This window comes from Hyla sarda, chromosome 12 (assembly GCF_029499605.1).
Source record: "Hyla sarda isolate aHylSar1 chromosome 12, aHylSar1.hap1, whole genome shotgun sequence".
NCBI classification, from domain to species: domain Eukaryota; kingdom Metazoa; phylum Chordata; class Amphibia; order Anura; family Hylidae; genus Hyla; species Hyla sarda.
The window spans coordinates 84,036,164-84,063,275 of record NC_079200.1 but is presented as its reverse complement, the minus strand read 5'-3'; the positions used below and the strand labels follow the sequence as shown (position 1 = coordinate 84,063,275).

The 27,112-nt window shown below is 42.5% G+C and overlaps 1 protein-coding gene across 3 annotated transcripts in view; it reads left to right on the top strand.

Moving 5' to 3' along the window:
* Positions 1 to 27,112, top strand: part of SULF2 (sulfatase 2) — a 135,180-nt gene that overhangs the window by 63,953 nt on the left and 44,115 nt on the right. For all 3 annotated transcript variants that reach the window (XM_056549009.1, XM_056549011.1, XM_056549012.1), the window contains 2 exons: positions 12,319 to 12,537; positions 26,257 to 26,496. In XM_056549009.1, the coding sequence (XP_056404984.1) occupies positions 12,360 to 12,537; positions 26,257 to 26,496 (418 nt within the window). In that variant the 5' untranslated portion in view covers positions 12,319 to 12,359. The remainder of the gene's footprint in view (positions 1 to 12,318; positions 12,538 to 26,256; positions 26,497 to 27,112) is intronic.

The window sequence follows — 27,112 nt, the reverse complement described above, 5'->3', positions numbered from 1 at the left end:
GGCAGCGGCGATTATGAATTATGTTAGTGTATATAGGAGCGCAGGGTAGGTGCATGTCCCGCCGACTTTTTAACTTAAATGCGGATCGCAGCAGATAATTCTCTGGAGATCTGTTGCGATCCGCAATTATTAACTATACAAGCCGGCCTTACATGCGTTTACATCGCGCTCCCTGCCAGCTTCTATATACACTGTCATAATTCATAATCGCCGCCGGAACACGGGAGCTCTGATTGGTGGATAGCTATTGACCAATCAGAGCTCCCCTCTCCCGGCAGCGGGGATTATGAATTATGACAGTGTATATAGAAGCTGGTGGGATGCTCAGTGTAGAAGTATGTACCGCAGGCTTGTTATCTTAATAAATGCGGATCGCAGCGGGTCTCTGCAGAATGACCCGGTGCGATCTGCACCTTAGTCCCTGGACTATAACTCCCATCATGGGCGGAGTCTGTCCATGATGGGAGTAAGTAGTCCTAAAAGTCCTGCAGCTGGGGGATGTGCAAGTGCCATCCCTCAGCAGCGCTGCGGTACTACAACTACTCCCATCATGGGACAGGCTCTGTCCCTTGATAGGAGTAGTTATCCAAGGGCAGGGGGACAGTTCTCTGTTCACATTATGCGTTTTGCATAATGGGAACAGAGCCTTTCTGGCAGTGTTTTCCCAAAAAGGGAGACTCCAGCTGTTGCTTAACTACAGCCCCCCATGATGGGAGTTTTAGTTTAGCAACAATTGGAGGCTCCCTGTTTAGGAACACGCTGCATTATGTGCGCTCTTCCCAGGGGAGAGCAAAAAAAAATGTACTAACCCATATTTCTTGTTTTTCTTTTCTTCTCATTTCAGATACGTGAATGCGGAGGACTACATCAGATTCGGTGGACTGTGACGATGACCAGCGTTTTATATTTTTTATTTCAATAAAATCGTTAACGAGGGCTGTGGGGGGGAGTATTTTTTTTTAAATAATTTTTTTTTTCAATGTGTCTTGTTTTTTATAATTTAATTTTAAGGGTTAGTAGTGGAAGCTGTCTTATAGACGGACTCCATTACTAAGCCGGGGCTTAGCGTTAGCCCCAAAATCAGCTAGCGCTAACCCCCAATTATTACCCCGGTACCCACCGCCACAGGGGTGCCGGGAAGAGCCAGAGCAGACAGGCCCGGAGTGTCCAGGCGCTCCTGGGCCTAGGTGGTAAGAGGCTGGCGTTATTTAGGCTGTGGAGGGCCAGTAACAATGGTCCTCGTCCACCCTGGTAATGTCAGGCTATTGCTGCTTGGTTGGTATCTGGCTGATACTAAAAATAGGGGGAACCCTATGCATTTTATTTTTTTTAATTTATTTATAAAAAATAAAAAGTGTGTGGTTCCCTCATTTTTTCAGTATCAGCAAGATGCCAACCAAGCAGCAACAGCCTGACATTACCAGGGTAGGAGAGGACCATTGATACTGGCCCTCCCCAGCCTAAATAATGCTAGCCTTTTACCGCCTAGGCCCAGGAGCGCCATTTTTGACGCACCGGGCCTGTTGGTACCAGCTCTTCCCGGAACCCCTGTGCCGGTGGTTATCGGGGTAATAATTGGGGGTTAGCGCTAGCTGTTTTGGGGGCTAACACTAAGATCTGGCTTAGTAATGGATTCTGTCTACAAGATGGCTTCCACTACTAAGCCTGAAAATTCAATGATAAAAAAACACAACACATTGAAAAAAAATGTTTTATTTAAAAAAACACTCCCCCACAGCCCTTGTTAACCCATTTAATGACAGTTAAAAAAAAAACACTGTTCATCATCGCAATCCACAATCTGGCACAGTCCTCCGCATCCACATATCTAAATTTCAAAAAAGAAAAACAACAAAAAGTTTAGTACAGTTTTTTTGTTTCCACACACCAGCAAAAACGCAAGAAAAACTGACAAAATGCAGAAAAAAACTGGGACAGTTTTTCTGGCATTTTTTGTGATGGACAAAAAACCTCAATGGAATTCTGGCCTCAAAGCAATAGAACAAAACCCCTACGTCCACTTTTTCTGTGAGGTAGAGAAGGAGTTTACGGTAGAGCGAGGGGGGGGGGGCGTTTCTATATTTGCACAACATTTACCAAAGGAGTGTACAGCCTTAGTAAATTCTGAGCAAGAGTGTACAATAGACAAGTAGTGTAAAGGAGTAGAACTGTGTCTATAATAGACAAATAATGATACATCTCCCCCATTGATTTTTATAAATCTATCTATATCTATATATATATATATATATATATATATATATATATATATATATATATATATATATATATATATATATAATATACACATATATATATACACACACACACACTCAATGGGGGATATTTATCAAAGTTGTCTATGTCCCACATCAATATATTCCAAACTACAGAGCGTTAGGCTGGTCTATTGTGCGCATAATTTATCAAAAGTCGCACGGCTCTTGATAAATTCTGCACACGGACTTCGTGATTTATGCTTTAGACTGTATCCAAACCTGCTCCAACATGGACTGACATTTTGGCCTACTTTCAGCCGATGCGACTTGTCTGTCACTGAAAAGTTGCTTTTGATAAATTCAGCACCAATGCATTTTTCTGTCTAAACTAACTAGAATGCATCATGCTCTAAAAATCCTCTAAAGCAAAAGTCGCAGAAAAGTCGCACATATTTAGACTGCGACTTTCTGTGCGACAAATTTAGACAGGAAACACCAGTCTAAATCCTTTGATAAATATGCCCCAATGTGTGTATGTATGTGTGTATGTTCCAGCATCCCGTCCAAACGGCTAAAGATATCAACACGAAACTTGGCACACTTGTTACTTATATGTCAACAACAAACATAGGATAGGTGATTTTGTTTAAAGTCCCATACAAGTCTATGGGAAATATATGTTACTGCTTAACTTCCAAACGGCTGGAGATATTTCGATAAAACTTGGTCACATGTTACTTATATGTCCACTTAAAATATAGGATAGTTAATTAAACCCCTAACTACCCTATTTGTGAGGGTCTGGGTTTTTACCATAGATTTTTGGGTAAAATGACTAATGTCATTACAAAGTAGAATGAGTGACGCAATAAATAAGCCATCATATAGAATTTTAGGTGAAAAAAATTTTAGGAGGAAAAATTGAAAATGAAAAAACGGAAAAAGCCCGGGTCCTTAAGGGGTTAAAGTCCCATGCAAATCAATTGGAAATGTATGTTCTCACACAACTTCTGTACGGCTGGAGATATTTCAATACCTGGTACACATATCACGGGTCGGGATAGGAGGACGAGATAGGAGGACTGGATAGGTCGGGATAGGAGGTCGGATATGGGGTTGGGATATGACAACAATATATGAGGGCGGGATATGAAGTCAAAAGCTTCCTCCTTTTGATTGTTTTCCTCCCCAACAAGGATTAGGAAGGAAAAACCGAGCAATGCCGGGTACTCAGCTAGTATAGATATGTATATATGAAGTATTCAAAACCAGCAAAAGGAAGGGAAACAACCATTTTATCATTTACATTTTGTACGAATCGCATCCATGAAGGCATCCGTTAGCCGATGCGTGTGAAAAATTATCTTTACTCGTATCTGGTATAGGATAAATCAGTATACCTGGAGAGTATATGAAACAGCATTTAGAGTGTCACAACAGATAATGAAAAAATGGCAATGTAACAATGCAGATGTAAACTTTCAGATCGTTTGTGTATTTCACCTCTTGACACGATCTGCATAGTTGCACGAATTGCATATCATTCATCCCTTATGGCATTTTTGCCCTCAGACATCTCAAGTTTACACATGTAATGCAAAACCCTTTATGTGGGATCATGCTTAATAAAAATACATCAGATCATTTCTGAAATTTAAGCCCATGGGTGCTCTCGTTTCCATTCTTAAATCCAGAAAGCTTCCCTTGTGAAAAGAGCATGTATCCAGTCTCGTTCCCGTTTAGGAGGAAGAACCTTCTCTATAACCTGGCTATGTAAGGTATTACTATTTCCATTTGTGTTTTTTGATTAGATGCCTTGTAAGACCGGACTAGGATCGACTAGAGAAATCATTTGGGCATCGCCGGTATTCTATGTATTGTAGTTGGCACTCCCAGCAAGTCACACAATATACAACATGTTCACTGTCAGTTTATGAAGCCCTTGATTGGGTACTCCAAACCTGTAACTGCAGGTTATTTATCATGAGGGGAGCATGTATATGCACATGTTGCACCGAGAGGCCACATTTGTTGTTACCCGTGGTGTGCAACCATGTGATTGTCTATTGGAAAATCACTCTGAGAGAATACTGTCCAGAGACTTCTCCTTCTTTGCCTCACATCTCACACCCTTACATAGGAGCTTTGATAGGACATCATCCTGTAGCAATATCAGAATGTGTTTTGTAATGATGGTCTTTACTTGATCGAAGCGCCGACTAAAAGGTGTAGAAAATGTGGGGACAGGTGAGGACATGTTTTTGTTATGATTTTTAACTGATGGCGTATTTTAAGTATTGATCTCTCATTTTGGAATCTGCAATGTTTTTTGCTCTATTTAATGTAGCATAATCATATCCTCTGTCTCGAAGTCTCAAAGTGATATCTGTACTCGACTGCTGGTAATATGCCTCCTGGGAGGATGCACTTTTGGCCCTGATGTATTCCCCTATTGGCAGATTTCTGGTGGTATGCTTAGGGTGGCCACTACGCGCATGGAGAATGCTTCTACCAGCAGTCGACTTAGGAACATCTTTGTTTCTATTTTCTTGGAGATAGTCACCTATCAAAGTGACATCCAAGAAATCTATTTGTTGCATTTCCACATGAATAGTGAAACGGAGGTTCATGTCATTGTCATCACAAAAAGAAACAAAATCAGTGGCATCCTCTCCCACACTAGGAGGAGGTCATCTATATATCTTCCGTACCAAATGATGTTATGTTGGTATGGATTACAATCTGCATATAGACGTCTCTCCTCCCAGTACGACATGTACAGGTTTGCCAGGGATGGGGAGAACTTCGCCCCCCATAGGACATCCAGTGGTCTGAAAGAAAAATAAACCATTAAATGTGAAATAGTTGGATCTTAGCAGAAAAGGTAGTACGTCCAAAAGGTATTCCTTCACACATATACTGTAATTGGTGTATTTATTTAAATGATGCCTCATAGCTATAACCGCCTTGTTGAGCGGTATACAGCTATATAGTGACATCATGTCGCATGCTACCCATGTGTAACCTGATTCCCATTTCATAGATCCTACAGCATTTAGAATGATTTGGTATCCTTAATATATGCAGGGGTTCTACGTACCAATTGTTGCAGCATGTGGTCAAGGCAGTTGCCAGGCGTTCTAAAAGGGAATCAATCCTCGCTACTATAGGATGCAGCAGTGGTGGAAAAGCATTATTATGAGTTTTTGGGAGGGCGTGGAATACTGGTGTTGGGATGTTCCAGAAACAGAAATTCTTGCAGTTTTTTTTGGAGATAATGTTCAGAGAGCAACCTTCTTCCAACAGATGTTCTCATTTGCATTTTATGTCCTTGGTGGGGTCAGATTGGATTTTCTTGTATGTGTTTTGGTCACGTAACATTTCCATCATGAGTTCTTCGTATAACTTCTTATCAAGGACCACAACTGCCCCCCCTTGTCAGCCTGTCAGCCTTATGGATTATCCTTCAATTCTTTTAGAGCTTGGTACTCTGTTTTACTGAAATTACATGGCAGGCTAAGTTCCATTCTTTCAAAATCTTTGAGATCTTGTTCAACCCTTCGTTGGTATACATCAATAACATCGGGTCTCGAGTTTACTGGATAAAATATGGACGTAGGAATATATTTTTGGTGGATGTAATATATTCTCTGTCTTGTACTGAGTGACTTTGTAAGTCAATTAGATTGAGGTACGTCACCTGTTCATTGAAAATGGTGTGTAGAGGCAAAACATTGTGTCCCAACTCGTTCAGTGGATCCTCTGGATTATTCCCAGGCTCAGAGGTATCTTCACAGAAATTTTTTTTTTACAGTTAATGTGCGCATAAATTGGTTCACGTCCTTTTATTGCTTGGTATAATTCTAAATTGTTAAATGGCACAAAACATAGACCTTTCTTTAAAACAGATATTTGAGCTTCCGTAAGAATACAGGCTGATAAGTTGATAACAGTAAGTTGAGTGGACTTGGGAGCTGGGTCAGACATGGTGCTGGTATTTTGTGTATATTCTATTTTTTATTTTTTCTGGTTCGCATGCCTGCCATGCTTCTGTCCCGCTCTGTGTTTTCTCTGTAGTCTCTTTCTGCTTTGTGTTTTTTCTTGTTCCACCCACTTCGTTTTTTGACATTGACAGGTGGCTAGATGTCCCATAAGACTGATTTGGGGTGGCTTGAAACGCATCGGTGTTTCACTCCTATGTTTTAGAGTGACCTGTCACTTTACGTTTTTTACTGAAAGATCTTATTTTTAATATGTAGAATTAAACGCTTTTTTATTGGACCCTTTCCACTGGGAGTTGGACCCTTCACTTTCTACATGTCCTACATCATGTAATTGAACAAGAAAAGTTTATATGTGTAGCTCATAACAAAGTAAACAAGGTTAACTGAGATACTCGCCCAGAGAGTGGAAAAATATACTAAAAATCAAGATTTCTCAGTCCTCAGTTTACATTCTGTCACATGTACTGATGTATGGTGTTTGGAATCCTTACATTGAACCAATGTATAGATATAAAATAATATTTATTAAAATGGACAATCTATAATACAAAAATCCAATGATGATTCACAGACCGCAGTGCCCTACGTCTGTTACCTAAAAATTATTAATACCCCTACTTTACACGTAAAATTGCAATAGACTGCGTGCTAAATACTAAATCCTGGTCTAACTCACATTGACCATGTGGTCAGAGTTAAATAACCGGAGTATATATATACATATGTGAAATAATTATATGCAGAGTGGTACTTATGATTCCTACAAGAAAAGAGGCATGGAATATTTCTTATATCGAGTGTCCACAACTCCTGTGAAGAAAACATATATGATGGTCCTCTGTTTGCTGTTCTGCAAACCCTATGAAGAAAAATGTGCAATGGTCCTCTGATTTGCTATTGTGCAAACCCTGTGGGAAGAAATTTGCAATATCCGCTTATATTGTTCCCAGATCCTAGAAAAAGATAATGGGCAATATTCATTCTAATAATCTGTGGGCAACAGATATCATTGTATGCCTTTTTAAGATGAGCAGATCTCAGAGCAATAAGAAAAAGATCCGACTTAGCATAGTCTGGTTATTCCTGCAGAGAGAAATGTCAGCACCAAGTGCCACTCACCACTCCTGGCTCACACCTTGAAAGGACTCCAGTCACTGATGTAGCGTTGTCCCGGTCCTCCAGCTAGAGGCGGTGATGGAGAGGCCGTTCACTCCAGCGGGTTCTCTGTGGCGTGTAACGCAAGCAGATCAGCTGATGGCAGGTCAGCTGACCTGGAGGGCTGAATGTTTGTTCCATGAGCTGGATGTGTCTTTACGTGAGGATCCCTCAGCAAGTTGTAATAGGACTGGATCAACGTTCTGCAGGAATAGTTCAGTTCTTTCTAGGCATGCTGGCACTAGTAGTAGCTGACTATGAGATCTCAATAGTACAAATTTTTATGGATCTTTTGTAATCTAGATGGTGGAGGAATGTCTTCAAAAGAAAAAGCTATTTTTAAATAAAAGTTCTTTTTTAAAACACGCAGTATAGTGACGATCTTCTTCTTTCTCAGTGTGAATAGGGTGCAATCATCAATCTCCAAAATGCGTAAAATCAGACTCATTTCGGGGTGTAAAAGAGCAAAAATATATAATACCCCTTCAGTGGTGTTATACACAGTGTCCCTGATTTACTATTGTAAACCCTACATGTTTTGTCGGGTTGTGCGCCAGTATTTGTGCCAGAAATGAAAAACCCGATCAACTCTCCATTTTACTAAGAAAACCCGGAAAAGGGGCGTGTCGGGAAAGGGGGCGTGACCACAGAAAAGGGGCGTGTTCCCAACCTGTTCACTAAAACCCAACATATTTACTAAGGTTTCCACAGAAAATGAAGTGGATTTCAGCTGAGGAAAACTCTACAGATCAGAGCATGTGTTAAAAAAAAAAAAAAAAAAAAAGCTAAATTTGGGGAAAGCTTAGGAAAAAAATGGTAAGGAATTAAAAACCCACAAAGAAACCTACACAACACTCTTAGTAAATAAGGGCCAGTGACTCCACCAGCAGAATAGGGAGTACAGCTCTGGGGTATACCAGATGTTGCTCCTGATCCTGTGCATCCTCTAATTAATGTAGGATGTAACTCGGAAGCAGTGGCGTAGCGTGGGTTGTCAGCACCCGGGGCAAGGCAAGTAATTTGCGCCCCCTAACCCGTGGATTTTAGCACTCGAGTCTCTTCCACTAGATTAGTTAAAGAAACCCTAAGCACATGTATTGTTTGTTATGAAAATACTGATGTAATTAAAGTAAAATGCATCTAAATACAAGTTTATTTTCAAACACTTTACTGAGTGCGAACATGCGCTACACATTCTCCACATTTTCAGCAGGTCTATGAATACAAGTCTACAAATGTAGTAACCTAGCATGGGCCGCGCTATTATATGTCGTCTCACAACCATCGTAAACGACAAAAAATATCAAGAACAAAAACTAAACATCAAAATGGAACCGAACCCTGGAGATGATCCAAGGCACATGACTTTGGGTATTATATGTAAGCGGCAAATGTCAGGGGGGCATTATATGTGCATTATATGGGCACATGACAAGGGGCCCCTGTCATGTGCCCCCACATATATTGCCCCCTGACATGTGCCCGTCACATATAATGCCCCCCTGTCATGTGCCCCCACATATAATGCCCCATGTCCTGTGCCCCTCACATATAATGCCCCCCTGACATGTGCCCCTCACATATAATGCCTATTGAGGGGGCAGGACAGGGGGCATTATATGTGAAGGGCACAGGACATGGGGTATTATATATGAGGGGCACATGACTGGGGGGGGGGTCCTGTCGTGCCCCCACATATAATGCCCCTCTGACATGTGCCCCTTACTCATCATTTGCCCCTCTTACTTATAATTTGCTCCCCCCTCCCCTTTCTCACGCCCGTCACCTTTCTCCCACGCTGCGGCTGCTCCATTCCTGCAGTCCGTGAGAGCTGTGGGAACGTGATCTCCGGGCGCCAGCGCGATGATGTGATGTCATCGCGCCGGCCTGCCGTGATTGGCTCTCACTGACTGCAGGAATGGAGCAGCCGCGGCGTGTGATAGCAAGGTGACGGGCGTGAGAAAGGGGTGGTGGAGCGGGAAAGCCGACCGCTCCCCCTCCACCATGCGATAGTTCAGGAAGAGGGGCAACAATCTCGAGGGGGGCGGCGACCCGGCGGCTTGGATCAGATTCGCACAGCCAGCACTGCAGAGAGAGTGAGTGAGCCAGGCAGGGGCAGAGAACTGCGAGTGCGAGCGCGCCCCCCCAGATGTTGCGCCCGGTGCGGCTGCCCCCCCCCCCCTGCACCCCCCACGCTACGCCTCTGCTCGGAAGTAACATTAAGTATATTCCGGAGCTGCCCTCACTGTTCTGCTGGTGGGGTCATCACTGTGTACAAAAGCATTACTTACTCTGTACAGTATATACTGTATACAGTGACTCCACACCAGCAAAGTAGTGACTGCAGCCCTAGGGCTATTATACAGGAAGAGCTCACCAGTTCCTCACACTCGCACACCCCTTATTACACTGGGAGATGTGCAGCCAGCAGTCTATTTTGTTCCTTTTAAGCAGGTCAAAGTGACCCAATCAGCTTACATACAAGTGTTTGCTCATTTATAGTCTGATTACTTTATAAAACATAGTCATATCTGCCGTTTTAGCCAAAAATCTCCCCATGTAATAGCACCCTAAGGCATTGTGTGCAACAGGCTATGCATGTTTGGTTATGGAAGATTTTTTATATAGTTCTCCTAACATATTCTATTGCATCTGCCTGTTCTGCCTTCAAGGTCAAACTTTATTCAAATTACATGTTTAACACATGATTGTACTGCAGTCTTTTATAATTAATTGTATTCTAATCATTTATTATAATATGACAACTATTTCAGGCACCATGATGGTATTTTATGCTCTGTGTATGTTGTATTATTTGGATGCCATGGCAGCATTTTATGCACTGTTTAGATCATGTTATTTGGTAGTCATATGGTGTTTCTTCATACACTGTATAGGTCATGTTATTTAGACATTGCACAATTACTATTACTTGTGTTCTTTATGTGGATTGTGGTTTGCCCTTGTAATGCTTTGCTATACTGTAGCTTTAACACTTTAGATTTCTCCCCTTTGATGTTTCTGAGTAATGTTCTACCCTTGGGCCCGCAGAGACCATGCCCTGGACCTTCTGATCTCTGCCCCTGTGTGTTTGTCTGGTGCTGTTAGAGTTTTTCCACTTTTGGCCCTAGGTGCCTTAGATGAAGGAATGAAGAAATGCTTTTCCTCTCAAGAATTGCAGAAAAGGCAGTCACATGACCCCTTCCTCTCTGTTCGCTGGGATAGCTCCACCAATTTTCCACCATTTCTGAGGTGTTGTAGTTGTTTTCTGCCTGTGGACAGAATGTCTGTCTGAAAACCGCACTGGAATCCAGTGCCTAGTCCTTCTTACATGTATTATTTTTCTGGGCTTTTCTCCAGGCAGACAAAGGCGAGGCCGACATATTAAAAAAACGTAATTATTTCACTTTTGTGTTAAACTTTGAGCTGACCCAAAACCCTCATCGCCCACTGAGCCTGAGTCTTGTTCCATCTATGAGAGCAGATGCCTGTAATGCGCTGTAAAGAGTTTAGTGCAATATCCAGTCCCCAGGCCTTGGTGCTGTAATGAAGCAACTGCCCCTCACCTGATTTAGAGAAAAGATGCTCCAATTACCTGATCTAACGAGAAGACTTCCCTAACACAGCAATTGAGTAGGCAGCCCCCCTCACCGGATCTAGAGAGCAACCCCCAACAACCTCCCCCTGGTGTAGAGAACAAGCAGTAACTAGTACAGCAAGTGAGCAGGCAGCTCCACTTATTCTGTGTTGGTTTGTATGCTCCAGCTCTTTAACTTCCATAGAGTTCAGTAGGGAGATTTGCATAAAATCACCTTTTTTTCTGGGAAGTATAAAAGGGGGCACATAGTTTTTACCAGAACCTAAAGGGGTACTCCGATGGAAAACATTTTTTTAAATCAACTGGTGACAAAGTTAAACAGATTTGTAAATTACTTGTATTAAAAAAAATCTTAATCCTTCCAGTACTTATCAGCTGCTGTATAATACAGAGGAAGTTCTTTTCTTTTTGAATTTCTTTTCAAACTGTCCACGGTGCTCTCTGCTGACACCTCTGTCCGTGTCAGGAACTGTCCATAGCAGGAGAAGTTTTCTATGGGGAATTATTCCTGCTCTGGACAGTTCCTGATATGGACAGAGTTGTCAGCAAGAGAGCACTGTGGTCAGACAGAAAAGAAATTCAAAAAGAAATAAACTTCCTCGGTGTTATACAGCAGCTGATAAGTACTGGAAGGATTAAGATTTTTTAATACAAGTAATTTACAAATCTGTTTAACTTTGTCACCAGTTGATAAAAAAAAAAAAAGTTTTCCACCGGAGTACCCCTTTCATTTCCTGGTCCCCTGCTCCCATTCTTCTGTATGTAGCTCATGCTGTATGAATTTGGGATCCAACTCTTGGGTATGTGGAGTCTGGGCCATGGTTCCTCTGTCCTTATCCTCGGCCCATTCACACACACTCACGTACAAAGGAGGCCCACTAATTGTCAGGCTGTGAGTGATGGTGGCTTCTTTGGCCTCATGTGACTCACAACGCTGCTACTGAGATGGCATGTGACGGAGTATTAAGCACATAACGTGGAAATAATGGCACTTAATAATCCAAAATTGGCAGAGGCGGTTCTGTTAGCGACCCTGAATGGGGCCAAATAATAAGAGATTAGTAAGAACATCAGAGGGAATTATTTACTAATAATGGGCTGCTAATTGTGTGCAGGATGACACCTTGTATTGCCAGTTGTGAGGGGGTAGCCATGTTCCTGCATCCTAAGAGGTCGCTGTATCAAGAAGGTGTCCCCCAGCCCCTCGTATATCTTTACTGTTTGATAAAGCAGCTCATCTTTTTTTTTTCTCCCCTTACAATGCACTGCAGTCTGGTAACAGCAGAATTAAGAATGCATACAGCAGTATTTCATTGTCTTTAACCCTTTGCTTCCTTTTCAGAACTTGTGACCCCCACAGTAAAGACGTAACCTTATCGTCCCATGATGGTGCAGCATATCCTTCTGCTCGGCCTTCTATTAGCCACTGTCCTGCTGGTAATTGAGGGCAGCCTCCCCTTCTTGTCCAAACAACGACTGAAGGGACGATTCCAGCGCGACCGCAGGAATATCCGTCCGAACATCATCCTGGTACTGACTGATGACCAGGATGTGGAGCTGGGTAAGTTTCATAAAGATGGCGGCATGAGGGGAAGGGAGCATATTAATAAAATGTTTTGGTTGTGTATGTAGAAAGAGGACAGCTAATGTTGTATATACATTAGGGAGAGGAGGCAGATGTAGTGGACTTTCTAGCAGTATACATATCAGTGTCATTTTCAGCATCATTTTAGTCAGCAACACTTTTTTAGTGACTAAAACTAAAAAAGTTAAGAGAACTAAAATCTATTGACATTTTTAGTGAACTGACTAAAAGTAGACTAAAATGTTAGGTAGAGAAGATTTGATAAGAGATCCATCAGAACTAATGTACTTGTATTTAATATTCAAACTTTAATACCAGGTTAATGGCTATTTACTTCACAAGTATATAATCAATTTGCTTTATTTAAATGGGCACGGTCATTAAAATAATTTTTTTGCATTTGATACAACAGGTAAAATAAATAAGATTTGTAATTTACTCCCTGTAAAAAAAAAAAAAAAAAAAAAAAAAAAATTTATTAAAGGTCTCTTTTGTCACTTTCATGGCCTTATAAATTTGGCCACTGGGGGTCTCCCTTCTAGTCCAGACCGCATTCTGTCTGCTCAAAAGCACAAACTTTGGTCTCCTGCTGGACTGGCAGGAGACCAAACTCAAGAAGTGCTGTCTGGCCATAGGCAGTGAATAGCACTCACTTTCCTGGTTTCATACACAGAGTGCTATTCACTGCCTATGGCCAGACTGCACTTCCTTAGTTTGGTCTCCTGCCAGGAGACTAAAGTCTGCTTTTGAGCAGGCAGAATGCAGTCAGGACCAGAAGGGTGATCACCTAGTGGCCAGAATTATAAGGCCATGAAAGTGACATAAAAAAAAACATATTTTACCTGCTGTATCATATGCAAAAAAATAAAATAATAATAATAATTTTAATGACAGTGCCCATTTAAGCAGTTCTCTTGAATTTGCATTAAACCCATTAGCTTTTATTTGACCAACTCTACTCTAGATTTAGTTAATAACATAGTTTTGTAAGATTGAAAAAAAGAAGAGTTTGAATTTAACCGAAAACCCTACTGTGTTCATCCAGAGGAGAACAAATACCCCATGAGGATAATGCGAATTGCCCCATGACAGAGGAAAAATTCCTTCTTGACTTTAATATGACAATCGTAATAAATCCCTGGATCAACATTCTATCCATATAAGTCTAGTATCCATAACCTGTAATGTTAGGTTTTTCCAGAAAACATCCAGGCCCCCCTTGAACTTGTTTGAGCTGTTTAAGTCAGACATCACAACATAAAAAATCTACGTCTGTGATGATGGTAAAACCTTCTTTCCTCTAGATGCCCCCTTGTCATGGTTACTGGCCTAGGTATCTAAATTACCTTAGATAGGTACCTAAGATACAAGTCAGGTCCATAAATATTGGGACATCGACACAATTCTAACATTTTTGGCTCTATACACCACCACAATGGATTTGAAATGAAACAAACAAGATGTGCTTAGACTGCAGATTGTCAGCTTTAATTTGAGGGTATTTACATCCAAATCAGGTGAGGAATTACAACAGTTTGCATATGTGCCTCCCACTTGTTAAGGGACCAAAAGTAATGGGACAGAATAATAATTGTAAATCAAACTTTCACTTTTAAATATTTGGTTGCAAATCCTTTGCCGTAAATTACAGCCTGAAATCTGGAACGCTTAGACATCACCAGACATTGCTGGGTTTCATCCCTAGTGATGCTCTGCCAGGCCTCTACTGCAACTGTCTTCAGTTCCTGCTTGTTCTTGGGGCATTTTTCCCTTCAGTTTTGTCTTAAGCAAGTGAAATGCATGCTCAATCTGATTCGGGTCAGGTGATTGACTTGGCCATTGCATAACATTCCACTTCTTTTCCTTAAAAAACTCTTTGGTTGCTTTTTCAGTATGCTTTGGGTCATTGTCCATCTGCACTGTGAAGCGCCGTCCAATGAGTTCTGAAGCATTTTGCTGAATATGAGCAGATAATATTGCCTGAAACACTTCAGAATTCATCCTGCTGCTTTTGTCAGCAGTCACATCATCAATAAATACAAGAGAACCAGTTCCATTGGCCATACATGCCCACGCCACGACACTACCACCACCATGCTTCACTGATGAGGTGCTATGCTTAGGATCATGTTCCTTTCCTCCTCCATGCTCCTCTCTTCCCATCACTCTGGTACAAGTTGATCTTGGTCTCATCTGTCCATAGGATGTTGTTCCAGAACTGTGAAGGCTTTTTTTAGATGTCGTTTGGCAAACTCTAATCTGGCCTTCCTGTTTTTGAGGCTCCCCAATGGTTTCCATCTTGTGGTGAACCCTCTGTATTCACTCGGGTGAAGTCTTCTCTTGATTGTTGACTTTGACACACATGCACCTACCTCCTAGAGAGTGTTCTTGATCTGGCCGACTGTTGTGAAGGGTGTTTTTTTCACCAGGGAAAGAATTCTTCGCTCATCCACCACAGTTGTTTTCCTTGGTCTTCCGGGTCTTTCGGGGTTGCTGAGCTAACCGGTGCGTTCCATCTTTTTAAGAATGTTGCAAACTGTTGTTTTTGCAATGCCTAATGTTTTGCCTATCTCTATGATGGGTTTGTTTAGTTTTTTCAGCCTAATGATGGCTTGCTTCACTGATAGTGACAGCTCTTTGGATCTCATCTTGAGAGCTGACAGCAACAGATTCCATATGCAAATAGCACACTTGAAATTAACTCTGGACCTTTGATCTGCTCATGGTAATTGGAATAATGAGGGAATAACACATACCTGGCCATGGAACAGCTAGGAAGCCAATTGTCCCAGCATTTTTGGTCCCATAACAAGTGGGAGGCACATATGCAAACTTTTGTAATTCCTACACCGTTCACCTGATTTGGATGTAAATACCCTCAAATTAAAGCTGACAGTCTGCATTTAAAGCACATCTTGTTCGTTTCATTTCAAATCCATTGTGGTGTATAGAGCCAAAAATGTTAGAATTGTGTCGATGTCCCAATATTTATGGACCTGACTGTAGGTACCCCAGATCTCTGTATGTAAAAAATAGATTTTGCTCCTCTAGGCTTCACTATTAGAATGCCTTGTGTATTATAGAATTAATATTTGCTCAATAAATTGATAAATGATTATATATCTTTAATAATGTATCCATATTTTTAAGTAAATATTTCTTTAATACAAAATGCATTTCAGTTGTAAAGCCTAAAGGAGCAAATTTTCATATATTATTAAAGGGGTACTCCCATGGAAAACTATTTTTTTTTTCTAATCAACTAGTGGCAGAAAGTTAAACGCCAAGCGCCGAAAGATCAAGCGCCGAAAACATAGATCAATGTAATCCAATAGCATTACATTGATTTATGTAAGCAGTCTTATGATGGCTTATGATGAAAACTACAGCTCATTGCACAGAAAATAAACCCGAACATAGCTCCGTAGGTGGAAAAGCAAAAAAGTTATAGGGGTCAGAACATGGCATTGAACAAACTTTGTTTATTTTTTTTTCAAGTTTTCAATTTTTTTGCCTTAAAACGAAACAAAAATTACCCAATTTGATATCATTGACTGTACTGACGTACTGACCTATAGAATAAAGATAGCGTGTCAGATTTACCGTGTTGTGAACCCTGAAAAAAATTATTGCCCCACAAAATTGCGCAATTCCATATTTCTTTAAAATTTTGCATTACATATATAATTTATTTTTTATTTTTTAAAGTATTTAAGTTTTGCATATAAAGATGACAAACATCGCCACTTGGCGAAATAACATAAACAGAAATAACATCACCTCCCTAAGGTCCCAGCACGCCCCAGCAACCAACAATAAGGAGAAAGGGTATACCAAAGGGAGTCACAAGGCACACAGGAGGCTATTCCGAGGCCCCGGGAGGGATCCAACATAGACAAACAACCAGACACCCATCCATACATACTTCACGGCACCCTCCCCCCCCCCCCCCCCCCCCCCCCGCCAGTCGGAAACCGACCGAGCAGTGAACTCCCCCAGCGACCTACTGAGACAGACCAATCGGCCGATCAGCTGACTCGAACAACCACCAAGGGGTCCAGACCATATCGAACTTCTTAGGGTACTTACGACTAACATAAAGGGCCTGATAAAACGGAACATATTTGTATCCAACGAGATAGCGGAGGGGTGGACGTATCTTACCAAGTCATAACTACCACCTTGCGGGCACAAAACAGCAAGAAACGAAACAACAATCGTCTATGAGTGCTAAAAATCAAGTCATTAATAACCCCCCAATAGACACACCGTAGGGCTAAATACATAGGGGAAGTCCAAATGATCACCCAGGAAACTCATCACCTCCCTCCAGAAGGTTGCAATAACCAGACAATTCCATACAGCATGCAGAAAGGTGCCAAATTCCAAGGAACATCAAAAACAGGTCAGAGGGAGACAATCCAAAACGCTTAAGCTTAGCAGGGGTATAGTACAGCCTCAGAACATATCTAGATTGAATCAAAATATCCCTGCTACTGAGAACCGTAGCATAGTATGAGCCCTCCACTTCCTTCCACTGACTCTCCAACAAGTCTGGGATATCAGCCACCCATTTAGAAAAGGCCAAGGAAAAGGGACAGAGACCCAAAGACTGAAGAAGGGCATAGGACTGGGTGAGAGGTTTAGAGAGATCCGTGGTGCCCAGGAGAAGCTCCACCTCCGAAAAGACAGGGGAAAACATCAGGGAGGCAAACTGCGCCTGGACCGCGTGCCTAAGCTGAAAATACTTAAACATAGCAGACCCGGGGATGCCATAGCGCTCCCTCATCTCTTCAAAGGACAGGTAAACCTGGTCCTCCCGGAACAAGTGGGTCACAAATTTAACTCCATGAGTACCCCAAAAACTGGTCTCCTGTAACCCATGCAGGTGAGACATATGAACGTTCCCCCACAAGGGTGCCCTAGGAGATACCAGAGGCAGTGGAAATTTACTCGACACCACGGACCAAACTTTAGCCACAGTTAACAGAGGAGTAGGGAAAGAGGAGCCAGGGAGATACCTGTAGAGTGTATTGATCAGAGCTTCATATGATCCCATAAGCGCACCAGCCATGGCTGTCGCCGAGTTCGACAGATCCAGGTCGATCCACCTCGCTGCATAAACCAATTGGGAGGCAAGAAAATAGTTATACACATCAGGGGCAGCTAAGCCTCCCCACCGCTTGGGGGCATGGAGCAGGGCCCGACCGAGTCTGGGAGGCTTTCCCTACCAATAGAAGGATCCCAGTGCACTGCATAACCCGTTAAAATACCTCCTGGGGGAATGACAGGGGACAGGTGAAATAGATACAGAAACTTAGGGAGGTACCGTATTTTTCACCCTATAAGGCGCACCGGCGTATAAGACGCACCCAATTTTTATAGGTGCAAAATCTAAAAAAATAAAGATTCTGAACCCAACAGTGGTCTTCAACCTGCGGACCTCTAGATGTTGCAAAACTACAACTCCCAGCATGTCCGGACAGCCGTTGGAGGTCCGCAGGTTGAAGACCACTGGATAGGAGGTAGTACTCACCTGTCCCCGCCGCTCCGGACCCTTCACCGCTGCCCTGGATGTCGCTTCATCGCTGTCGCCGCTTCCCGTGGTGTCCCCGACTCTCCGAATGTCTTCTTCCCCAGGATCCACGCTCTCCGTCTCCTGTCATCACGTCGCTACGCACGCCACTCCTATTGGATGACGGGACGGCGTGCGCGACGACGTGATGACGTCGAAGGAGAGTACCGGCCAAGCAGGGGATCCCGGGCAGACACAGAGGCAGATAAGGTCCTGTAAGCTGTTTGGGACGCCGCGATTTCACTGCGGCGGTCCCGAACAGCCCGACTGAGCAGCCGGGTTAGTGTCACTTTACCTTCAGACGCGGCGGTCAGCTTTGATCGCCGCGTCTAAAGGGTTAATACAGGGCATCACCGCGATCAGTGAAGTCCTGCATTAGCCGCGGGTCTCGGCTGTTGATGGCCGCAGGGACCACCGCGATAGGCGTGTATTCGCTATATAAGACGCCCAAACTTTCCCCCCCCAGTTTTGGGGAAGAAAAAGTGCGTCTTATACGCCAAAATATACGGTAAATCATTTTAAAGATATTGATTCTGCCTGCCAGGGAGAGGGGGAGGGTAGACCATGCAAGTTAAGAGGCATATAGTCAAGCAGGGACGGATTAACCTACACTACCAAATATCTAAAACGAGGAACCACCTGCACCCCAGCTGGAAGAGAGGGTGGCAGGGGGACACCAAATGAGAGGGAAACCTTTTCCACAATTGACCCCCTGGGAATGCCACATATACATGGGTCCCTCCGTATGGCAGCCGCCAACGGGTCTATCGCTAGCGCAAACAGGAAGGGAGAAATCGGGCACCCCTGTCTCGTCCCCCAACCCAGGGAGAATGGGGCCGAAATGTCCAAGTTAGTACGCATCCGGGCCCTAGGCTTATCATACAGGAGGCGAAGGCGAACCCAGGCACAAAAGCGGGGGCCGAACCCATTTGCCCCCTACACCTCCCAGAGATCGGGCCACAAAACTGAATCAAAGGCTTTAAAGATATCCAGACTCACTACCACACCTGTGGGAAAGCCCCCATCTACCGCCGCTATATTAAGCTGCAAATGTTTCACATTTACATCCATAGCCTTGCCTGGCATAAACCCTGTTTGGTCAGGATGAATGATAGCACCAATAATGCCATACAATCGGGTAGCCATAACTCTGGCCATGAGTTTAATTTCGACATTCAGAAGGGAAATAGGTCTATAGGAGCCAGGGAGCACTGGACAGGTTTAGGAAGCACAACGATGAGCGCCTCCCTCATAGAATCTGGAAGGGCATCAGCATCGGCTATGGAGTGAAACAATTTACACAAGATAGGGGCCAGACGCTCCTCATTCATCCTGTACCAATCACCTGCCATCCCGTCTAAGCCCGGAGTCTTCCCCCGAGGAAGATCTTTAATAGCCTGAGCCAACTCCTCCACAGTAAAGTGGGCATCCAATGCCTCCGCTTGTGCCCATGTTAGCGAGGGGAGAGCCAAGTCCTGGAGGGATAGAATCTCCCCTGACAGGACACCGAGGGGGCAGCATATAAGACATTATGTGATGAAATAAAGTGCACCAATGAAATGTACAACTTGCCCCTCCCATAGACTTGCATTGAGGGGGAGGGGCGTGATGTCACAGGCTCCTTGCGCCAGCTCCAGTGTTCGGAACAGTTTGTCTGAGCAGTGGCGTACCCCTTTAAAGAAGCCCTAATACAACTTTGTCAGTGGTAAAATAAAAAAGTTAGGGGTCTTGAAATGCAGGGGGCAAAAAAAATGTATAACAAAAAACACATAATTGGTGGATGAGCTGCTATTTAATTATAAAGAAAGATCTCTGTACTGTCCATTCAGATCTTGTACATTGTGAACAAATCATCTCTAAGAAGTCTTCTCTCCAAATTAAATAACCCCAAGCTTGATAACCTGTCTTGGTCCTGTAATCCTCCCATACCCTAAATTACCTTTGTTGCCCTCCTCTGCACCCAGTTCAGCCATGTCTCAGGTGCCCACAATTGTACACTTTATAATACCCATGACTTTGTTAGCCTTTGCAACTGCTGCTTGGTGATCTCTAAAGTTGAGTTAACTGTCCACCAATATCCCCAAGTCCTCTCCAGTAGTAGTTTTACCTAATGTCTTATTATTTAGCACATAATTGTAAATGTTGTGTTTGTGGCCCAAGTACATAAACTTACATTTATTCACATTAAAGCATACCTGTCAGATTACCCCCCCCCCCAAAAAAAAAATTTAAATAAAATACAAACCTATATGTTGCTCAGTACCTCATCCTTATCATGTACATCTAATTTATCTACGACCTATATTTCTCTCAGAATTACCCTTTGTTTACTTGCCATCATTTGCTCAGTGAGGTTTCTGTCCATGCAGAGGGATGGGGCATGTCCCTCTCTTCTCCTCACTGTGATGACTTCTCCCCCTCACTTACTCTACTCTGACTCGCAGAGGGCTGGGAGAAAGCACAGCAGCACTGGACCTGCCTGCAGCCCTGTCGATCACTCATGGTGTCCATGACATGTCGATGACCACTAGACACTGCAGGACTGGTATGTGTCCCAGGAGGCAGGGGGACCCCTAGTGGCCACTTAATTTTACTGTCTTTTTCAGTATGAAATACTGAACATTTTTGGGTGAAGGCAATTGCAAAACATTAGGGGAGATTTATCAAAACCTGTCCAGAGGAAAAGTTGCCCAGTTGCCCAAATTAACCAGTCAGTTCACTTCTTTCATTTTGCAGAGGCCTTGTTAAAAATGAAAAAAGCGAGCTGATTAGTTGCTATGGGCACCTGGGCAACTTTTCCTCTGGACAGGTTTAGATAAAGCTCCCCTATTGTTTTTGCATGCTTTATAACATATTAAAAGTTCTTGTATCTGACAGTGCCCATTTAAACTTTATTTGCCATTTCTGTGCCCAAGCCCCCAGCTTCCCCCATCTGTAATATTATGTTGACTAAAATCTTATGACAGTCAATTAAAACAATCAGATGACAAAAACTAAATCAAAACTAGCTGTCAAAATCAAAACTGATACATATACAGATCGCACCTTGTCGTCCAGTCTTTGAGTTGCGTGCTGTATTGTAGCTTTTAATACATAGATGATACATAAGTATCTGCAGGTGTTGGAGGTGATTTTTGCTCTCATTCTGCTCACAATGATTCCTGTCACTATCAGTGCAGTTTAGGAAATTCTTGGGCCTAGATTTTGCAGAACAGCAGATTATCCCCTGCTTCTGGGATCCATCAGCAGCGCTCGTGCTGCCGCATGCATTAACTGTGAGTTACTGAACCGTCAAATCCCCAGACACCAACGTCTACATCAACTTGTCAGATCTGCTAACACCAGTGATGGAGCCGCCGCCACTGTGTTCATTACGAGCCGCCGGCATTAGGATAATTTCATTCTTCAATTAGATGGAGATTGTTCAGTCTCGACCCCAAGGGTCATTTGTCATTCTGCTCATCCAGAAAACATAAACAACCGGTGGCGGGAAATCCTCATCGCCGATACTCTGGAAAAAGTGATAAATGATAATAACAATTATGTCATTACTTGGGAATAAACGATTAATGAGTTGATTCATGGGAGAAAGCAATTAATAGTTAGAAGGTATTGATACTTAAAAGTAGGTGATCTGCAGTGATAAGGTATCAATACATAATAGAAGATGAGTAGTAAGGAAGTATCCATTCACAAGGAGATGAGTAGTAATAAGGTATCCATATATGAAAAGAGGCTATAAATAGTAATAAGGTGTCTATACACAATAAGAATCAGTTAGTAGTTATAAAGCATCAGAACCAATAAGTAGTAATAAAGTATCAATAAAGAGGCAATTAGTAATAAGTTATCAATACCCAAGAGGAGATGAGTATCAATACAGGGTAAAAGGTGATGAATAGGTATTGATACACGAGTAATTGATAAGTAGTAATATAAATGAGAGGAAATTATGAATAGGTATAAGGTATCCATGTACAAGGTGATTAGTATTTATAAATTACTGAAATAAAAACATAAATGGGAGGATCCTGGCATTCTGTATTTCTTGTGAAGCCTCCCTCCTATGATTGGCAGTCCACTGTACATGACTTTAGTGAGTATGGGGTTAATTGTGCAATGTTTTCTCTGCTCTTTCATGAAGTGATTAAATCTGAGTTTGTTTTGCCTGTGAGATTAAATATTTATGGTTGTCCTAGTTGTGTGAGCATTCCTATTGCCACACACTGTCATCTCCCATTAAAATCATATTAGATCATGTGTTTTCAGACCAGTGATGTCTGAGTCCTGCTTGGTCCCTAGGGTGATGCTCCTGTCACAACCTCGTAATAAGCTGTGTGCGTGTGGGATGATGTATGCAGAATGCAAGATGTCTAGTTGGCAATGTTTGACAAAAGTTGTGGGAGATGCCTTCCATCATGGTTGCCTTACATATTTCAGTTAGAAACACTCTGTGTATCTCTCTGCCCTCAAAGCTGCCATGGATCTGGTTGAGTGAGCTTTTAAGGGGTTATCCAGGAATAGAACAACACAGCTATTTTCTTTCAAAAACAGCTCCCTGTCTGTCTCCAGGTTGGGTGTCGTTTTACAACTTTGCTCCATTCACTTAAATGGAACTGAGCTGCAGAACCACACCCAACCTTGACACTGACGGGGAGCTGTTTTTGAAAGAAAGTAGCTGTGTTTTTCTATTCCTGGATAACCCCTTTAACTGACGATGGCGATTGAAGTCCTTCCATAGAGTAGCAGTGACCAATGACTTTTTTCAACTTTCTAGCCAGGGTCGACTTGCTTTCCTTATACCTATGGTAAGCACTGGAAAATTGAACTAACAAAGATTATCTGAAAGATGCTGTTCTTTCCATATAAATGGTACAAGCTCTTTTAACATCAAGAAGAATATCTGCTTAAGGATATCCATCTGAGGACAGAAAGAACCAACTCTTGGTTTAGATTAATAGAGGATGGTGGTTTGGACAAGAACCCTGACATTGTCCAGAGAACTATTGCATCCTGAAGAAATCTAATGTAGGGTTCCCTAAATGAGATTGGAGCTCGCTAATGTATCTATCAGATGTGAAATCCGCTAAGGATGTTTTTAAAGACAGCCACAAAAGGTTCCTTGACAATATTTCTTTAAATGAGTGGCAGATCTCAAGATGGAATAGACTCATTGTAAGCTGGTTTTAGGTGAGAAGAATCCCCAGAAAAGGTTTCAACGAGGTGAGCATTAATTCCTGTGAAGTACACTTTCAGGGTATAAGGTTTTAACTCCTGGGTTTTCTAGATTGAAGTAATGACCTTGTTAGATGGGCCCCTCTGTCTCAATGATGACTATTTATGTACCATGCTGTGAAATGTAGCTTGTCAAGGTTTTTACATGCCCAGCTGGGTGAGAAGATCCTGTAGAAGAGACAGCTTGAATAACTGTCTGCTTTAATGCGACAGGATACCATGCCCTGTGTGGGGGTAGAATGACTGTAGCCCTGGCCCTCTTGTACCCTGATTTTCTTGAGTACACAAAGTATGCGTGGTAATGGTGGAAACACATAAATGAAGGTGTGGTCCAACTCCATTGATAAGCCTTCAATCGCCACAGGACTCCCTTCACTCTATAGGGACCAGAAGCTTGATGTTGAGGGGACATCCAGTGTCTGATGACCCCACATCTCGGTCATACTGACAAACACTTCAGTCTTCATGTCACAGTCCCCTCTTATGAGAGTTCCTAGCCAGTTCCTCAGTAATGTTCAGAGTAACTCTGGTGTGTACTGCTGATAACCACTGTAAATGTTCTTCCACCCAGGACCAGAGAGACCTGGTCTCACCTTGCTTGTTGAGATAGTAAACCGCTGAAATATTGTCGGATTAATCTTGTGTAGACTTGTGGTGTAGAAGAGGCTGGAAGGGATACAAGGCCAATTTAATGGCCCTTAGTTTTCTAAAGTTGGACAATAGACTACTCTCCCATGGAGACCATGTGTCCAGGTGTTGCCTAGATGGGCACCCCAACCTTAATCGGATGCATCCGAGGACTAGTGGAGGCTTAGCTATATCTTTGCCCTTACAGTATGTCTTGAGCAATCTAGCACTTACTTCAATGTCACAAGCAACTCAAGAGAAGAGACCAGATTTGGTATTCTCTCCCAGCATCTTGGGCTATGATATTGATAATGGAGAGACCTGATGTGGCCCTGGCCCATGGTACTGTTCCTATGGTTGGGTAAGAGTTCCTAAAATCCTCATAGCATGTTGAATAGAACAGTGACTGAGGTCACTGAAGGTTTTGAGTGCGTGAAAATTTTTTGAGACTCTATCGGTGTAGTTGGCTGGAGCTGATATTTTCCTTTTATTTATTATGAATCCATGAGCTTCCAACATATCGAGAGCTATTTTCAGATGTTGAGGGACAAAAATCCCCTGTAATTGAAGAGTTGCTGCTAATATCGCCGCAATGTTTGGGACACTCTGGGTGACAACGTGATCTGAAACATAAGATGCTATACTAGACTGTGATGGAGAATGATTATTTCAAGATTGATGATTATTTCAAGAGGAAGAATTGGAACATGCAGATATGCATCCTGAAGGTCGATTATTGCTAGAGAGCCGCTTTGCTAAATTGCCATGGTTGCTGTCTTAATGGACTCCGTTTTAAATGTTTTTTTTGAAGAATTGATACAGAAAAGGTAAATCTATGACCAGATGCCAAACTCTGCTGGCTTGAGGTACTGGAAATATGGGAGAGTATACTCCTAAGACACAATTCTTGAGCTGGAACTTCCTTCAGAGAACCTTTGTGGATAAATTGATGCAGAACATCTTTAACCTGTCTGGAGGAGGAGCTCTGAATTCTAGTAAGTATCCTTTTTGAGTGGTAGCTGTAACCCAAGAATCTGAAGATTTTTTTCACCAGACTTTGGCTGCTCCCCTTGTAGCACAGCGGGTGTTCTGCTTATATCTGAATTGCCTCTTCCCCTCAGAAGGGTCTCTTTTGGGCCTCCAGAAAGGCAGCCCCATTTTTTCTCATTCAAATTCTTTTAGAAGCAAGAATCCAATTTGTACAGACTTAAACTTCACCCCAGGTTCAGTCCCCCTCTCTAGTTTGGAGCAGTCTCGTTTAAACCAGTCCTTTAAGGACCAGATAAAAAGGCAGAACTTAATTTAAATTTAGAGTACAATAATAAAGCTGATATTGTATGCTTTTATGTGATTCTTTTTTGTCAGTCTCTAACAATTTTTTTCATGTTGGAAAAGAGTTTAGGCATTTTGGGGGAGATTCATCAAAACCTGTGTAGAGGAAAAGTCGACCAGTTGTCTATAGCAACCAATCAGTTCGCTTCTTTCATTTTTGAAAAGGCCTCTGAAAAATAAGATGTAATCTGATTGGTTGCTATGGGCAACTGGTTAACATTTCCGAAGTACAGGTCTTGATAAATCTTCCCCTTTATCCTTATTAAAGATGTATGCATCCTCTGTGTCATCATTTGTGTCCTCTAATATGGCAATGCTATTTTCTCCTGAGGCTTCAGAAGTGGAAGAAGCGGTGATGTCATTGTGCTCTTGTCATACACCAAGCCTGTCGCCTCTTGGTGGTTTCTTATGCGGTCTTATAGATAACCTGCCAGGTGTCTGTTAATAATGCAGTATTGTTTATTGCTAGATTTATACACTTCTGCTACTCTTTATAATGTACACAGTGAAAAAAAAAAGTGTACACCTTAAATTTTTAAAATATATTTTTTTCCTTGTCTGGCCAAAAAGAGGAAATACTAGTTATATGTACAACTACTAATAAACAACTTTAGCTTTATGGGTAGTGTTTTTCTTAATTCATTGAAGAATACAAAGGTAACTACACCTGCTCTTGACTGCCATTTATCCCTTTTTGTCCTGGAGATTTTTGAGCTACCTCATCTCATATTTCATCTTGCATCCTAAAATATTGCAGGTTAGTGCCGGGGTGCGAGACATAGATCTTTAAAACAAGGAACTGCACAGATCCAGTTATATTTTGTTACATCCAGAGCTATATTATTATAGCACAGCTCTGGTAATATGATGTTCTCTTGATGTACTAGGTCCTGATCTCCTCCCTCCTGTTTCTCGCTCTCTTCCAGGTTCAATGTCCGTGATGAACAAAACAAAGCGCATCATGGAACAGGGGGGAACACACTTTATAAATGCCTTTGTTACTACGCCCATGTGCTGCCCATCTCGCTCCTCCATCCTAACCGGGAAGTATGTCCACAACCACAACACTTACACCAACAATGAGAACTGCTCGTCTCCGTCTTGGCAGGTGCAGCATGAGCCACATACCTTCTCAGTCTACCTGAACAACACTGGCTACAGGACAGGTGAGTACTTGCCTGGGACACCTGTATCATACTAATCAGGACTCACTGACTAATCTTACTTTCTATTGTCTATATCGTTAGGGTGAGGGAGATGATTCAGCAGATGTGAGGGTGCGTGGGGTAACTGCTGACTATGTAGATCTGATGGGACTGTAGTAGAGGTTGGTAAGGGCATATATAGGATGTTAGCAGACTTTGTGCCTTCACGTTTATGATGTCGTCACATTCAAAGATGGGGGAGGGGCGATCACTGGTCAGTCACTGGCAGTTTTATGTTGTGTTTGGAGAATGAAAAATTTACTCCTTTTTTCTCTCTGAGTGTATGGGGGGGGGGGGGGTGAGGAACAGGCTTCTGATCAGCTGCAAACAATCCAGTTACTTCACTAGCCACCCTGGTGCAATGGGCACAACTCATAACCTTCAACTCTGTCTAATGATATAAAGCACCTAACCATGACTGACAGCAGGGGTGATAGTTCAGGAGCCCCAAATAATCCTACAATAATCATAAAAAGATGTGGAGGGGAATTATGGAAAATTGTTGAGTCGTTCCTCCATGTTTTCTGATGAGGCTGCAGGAGCACAATTTGAAATTATTCCCCCTCTCCCGCTGCGC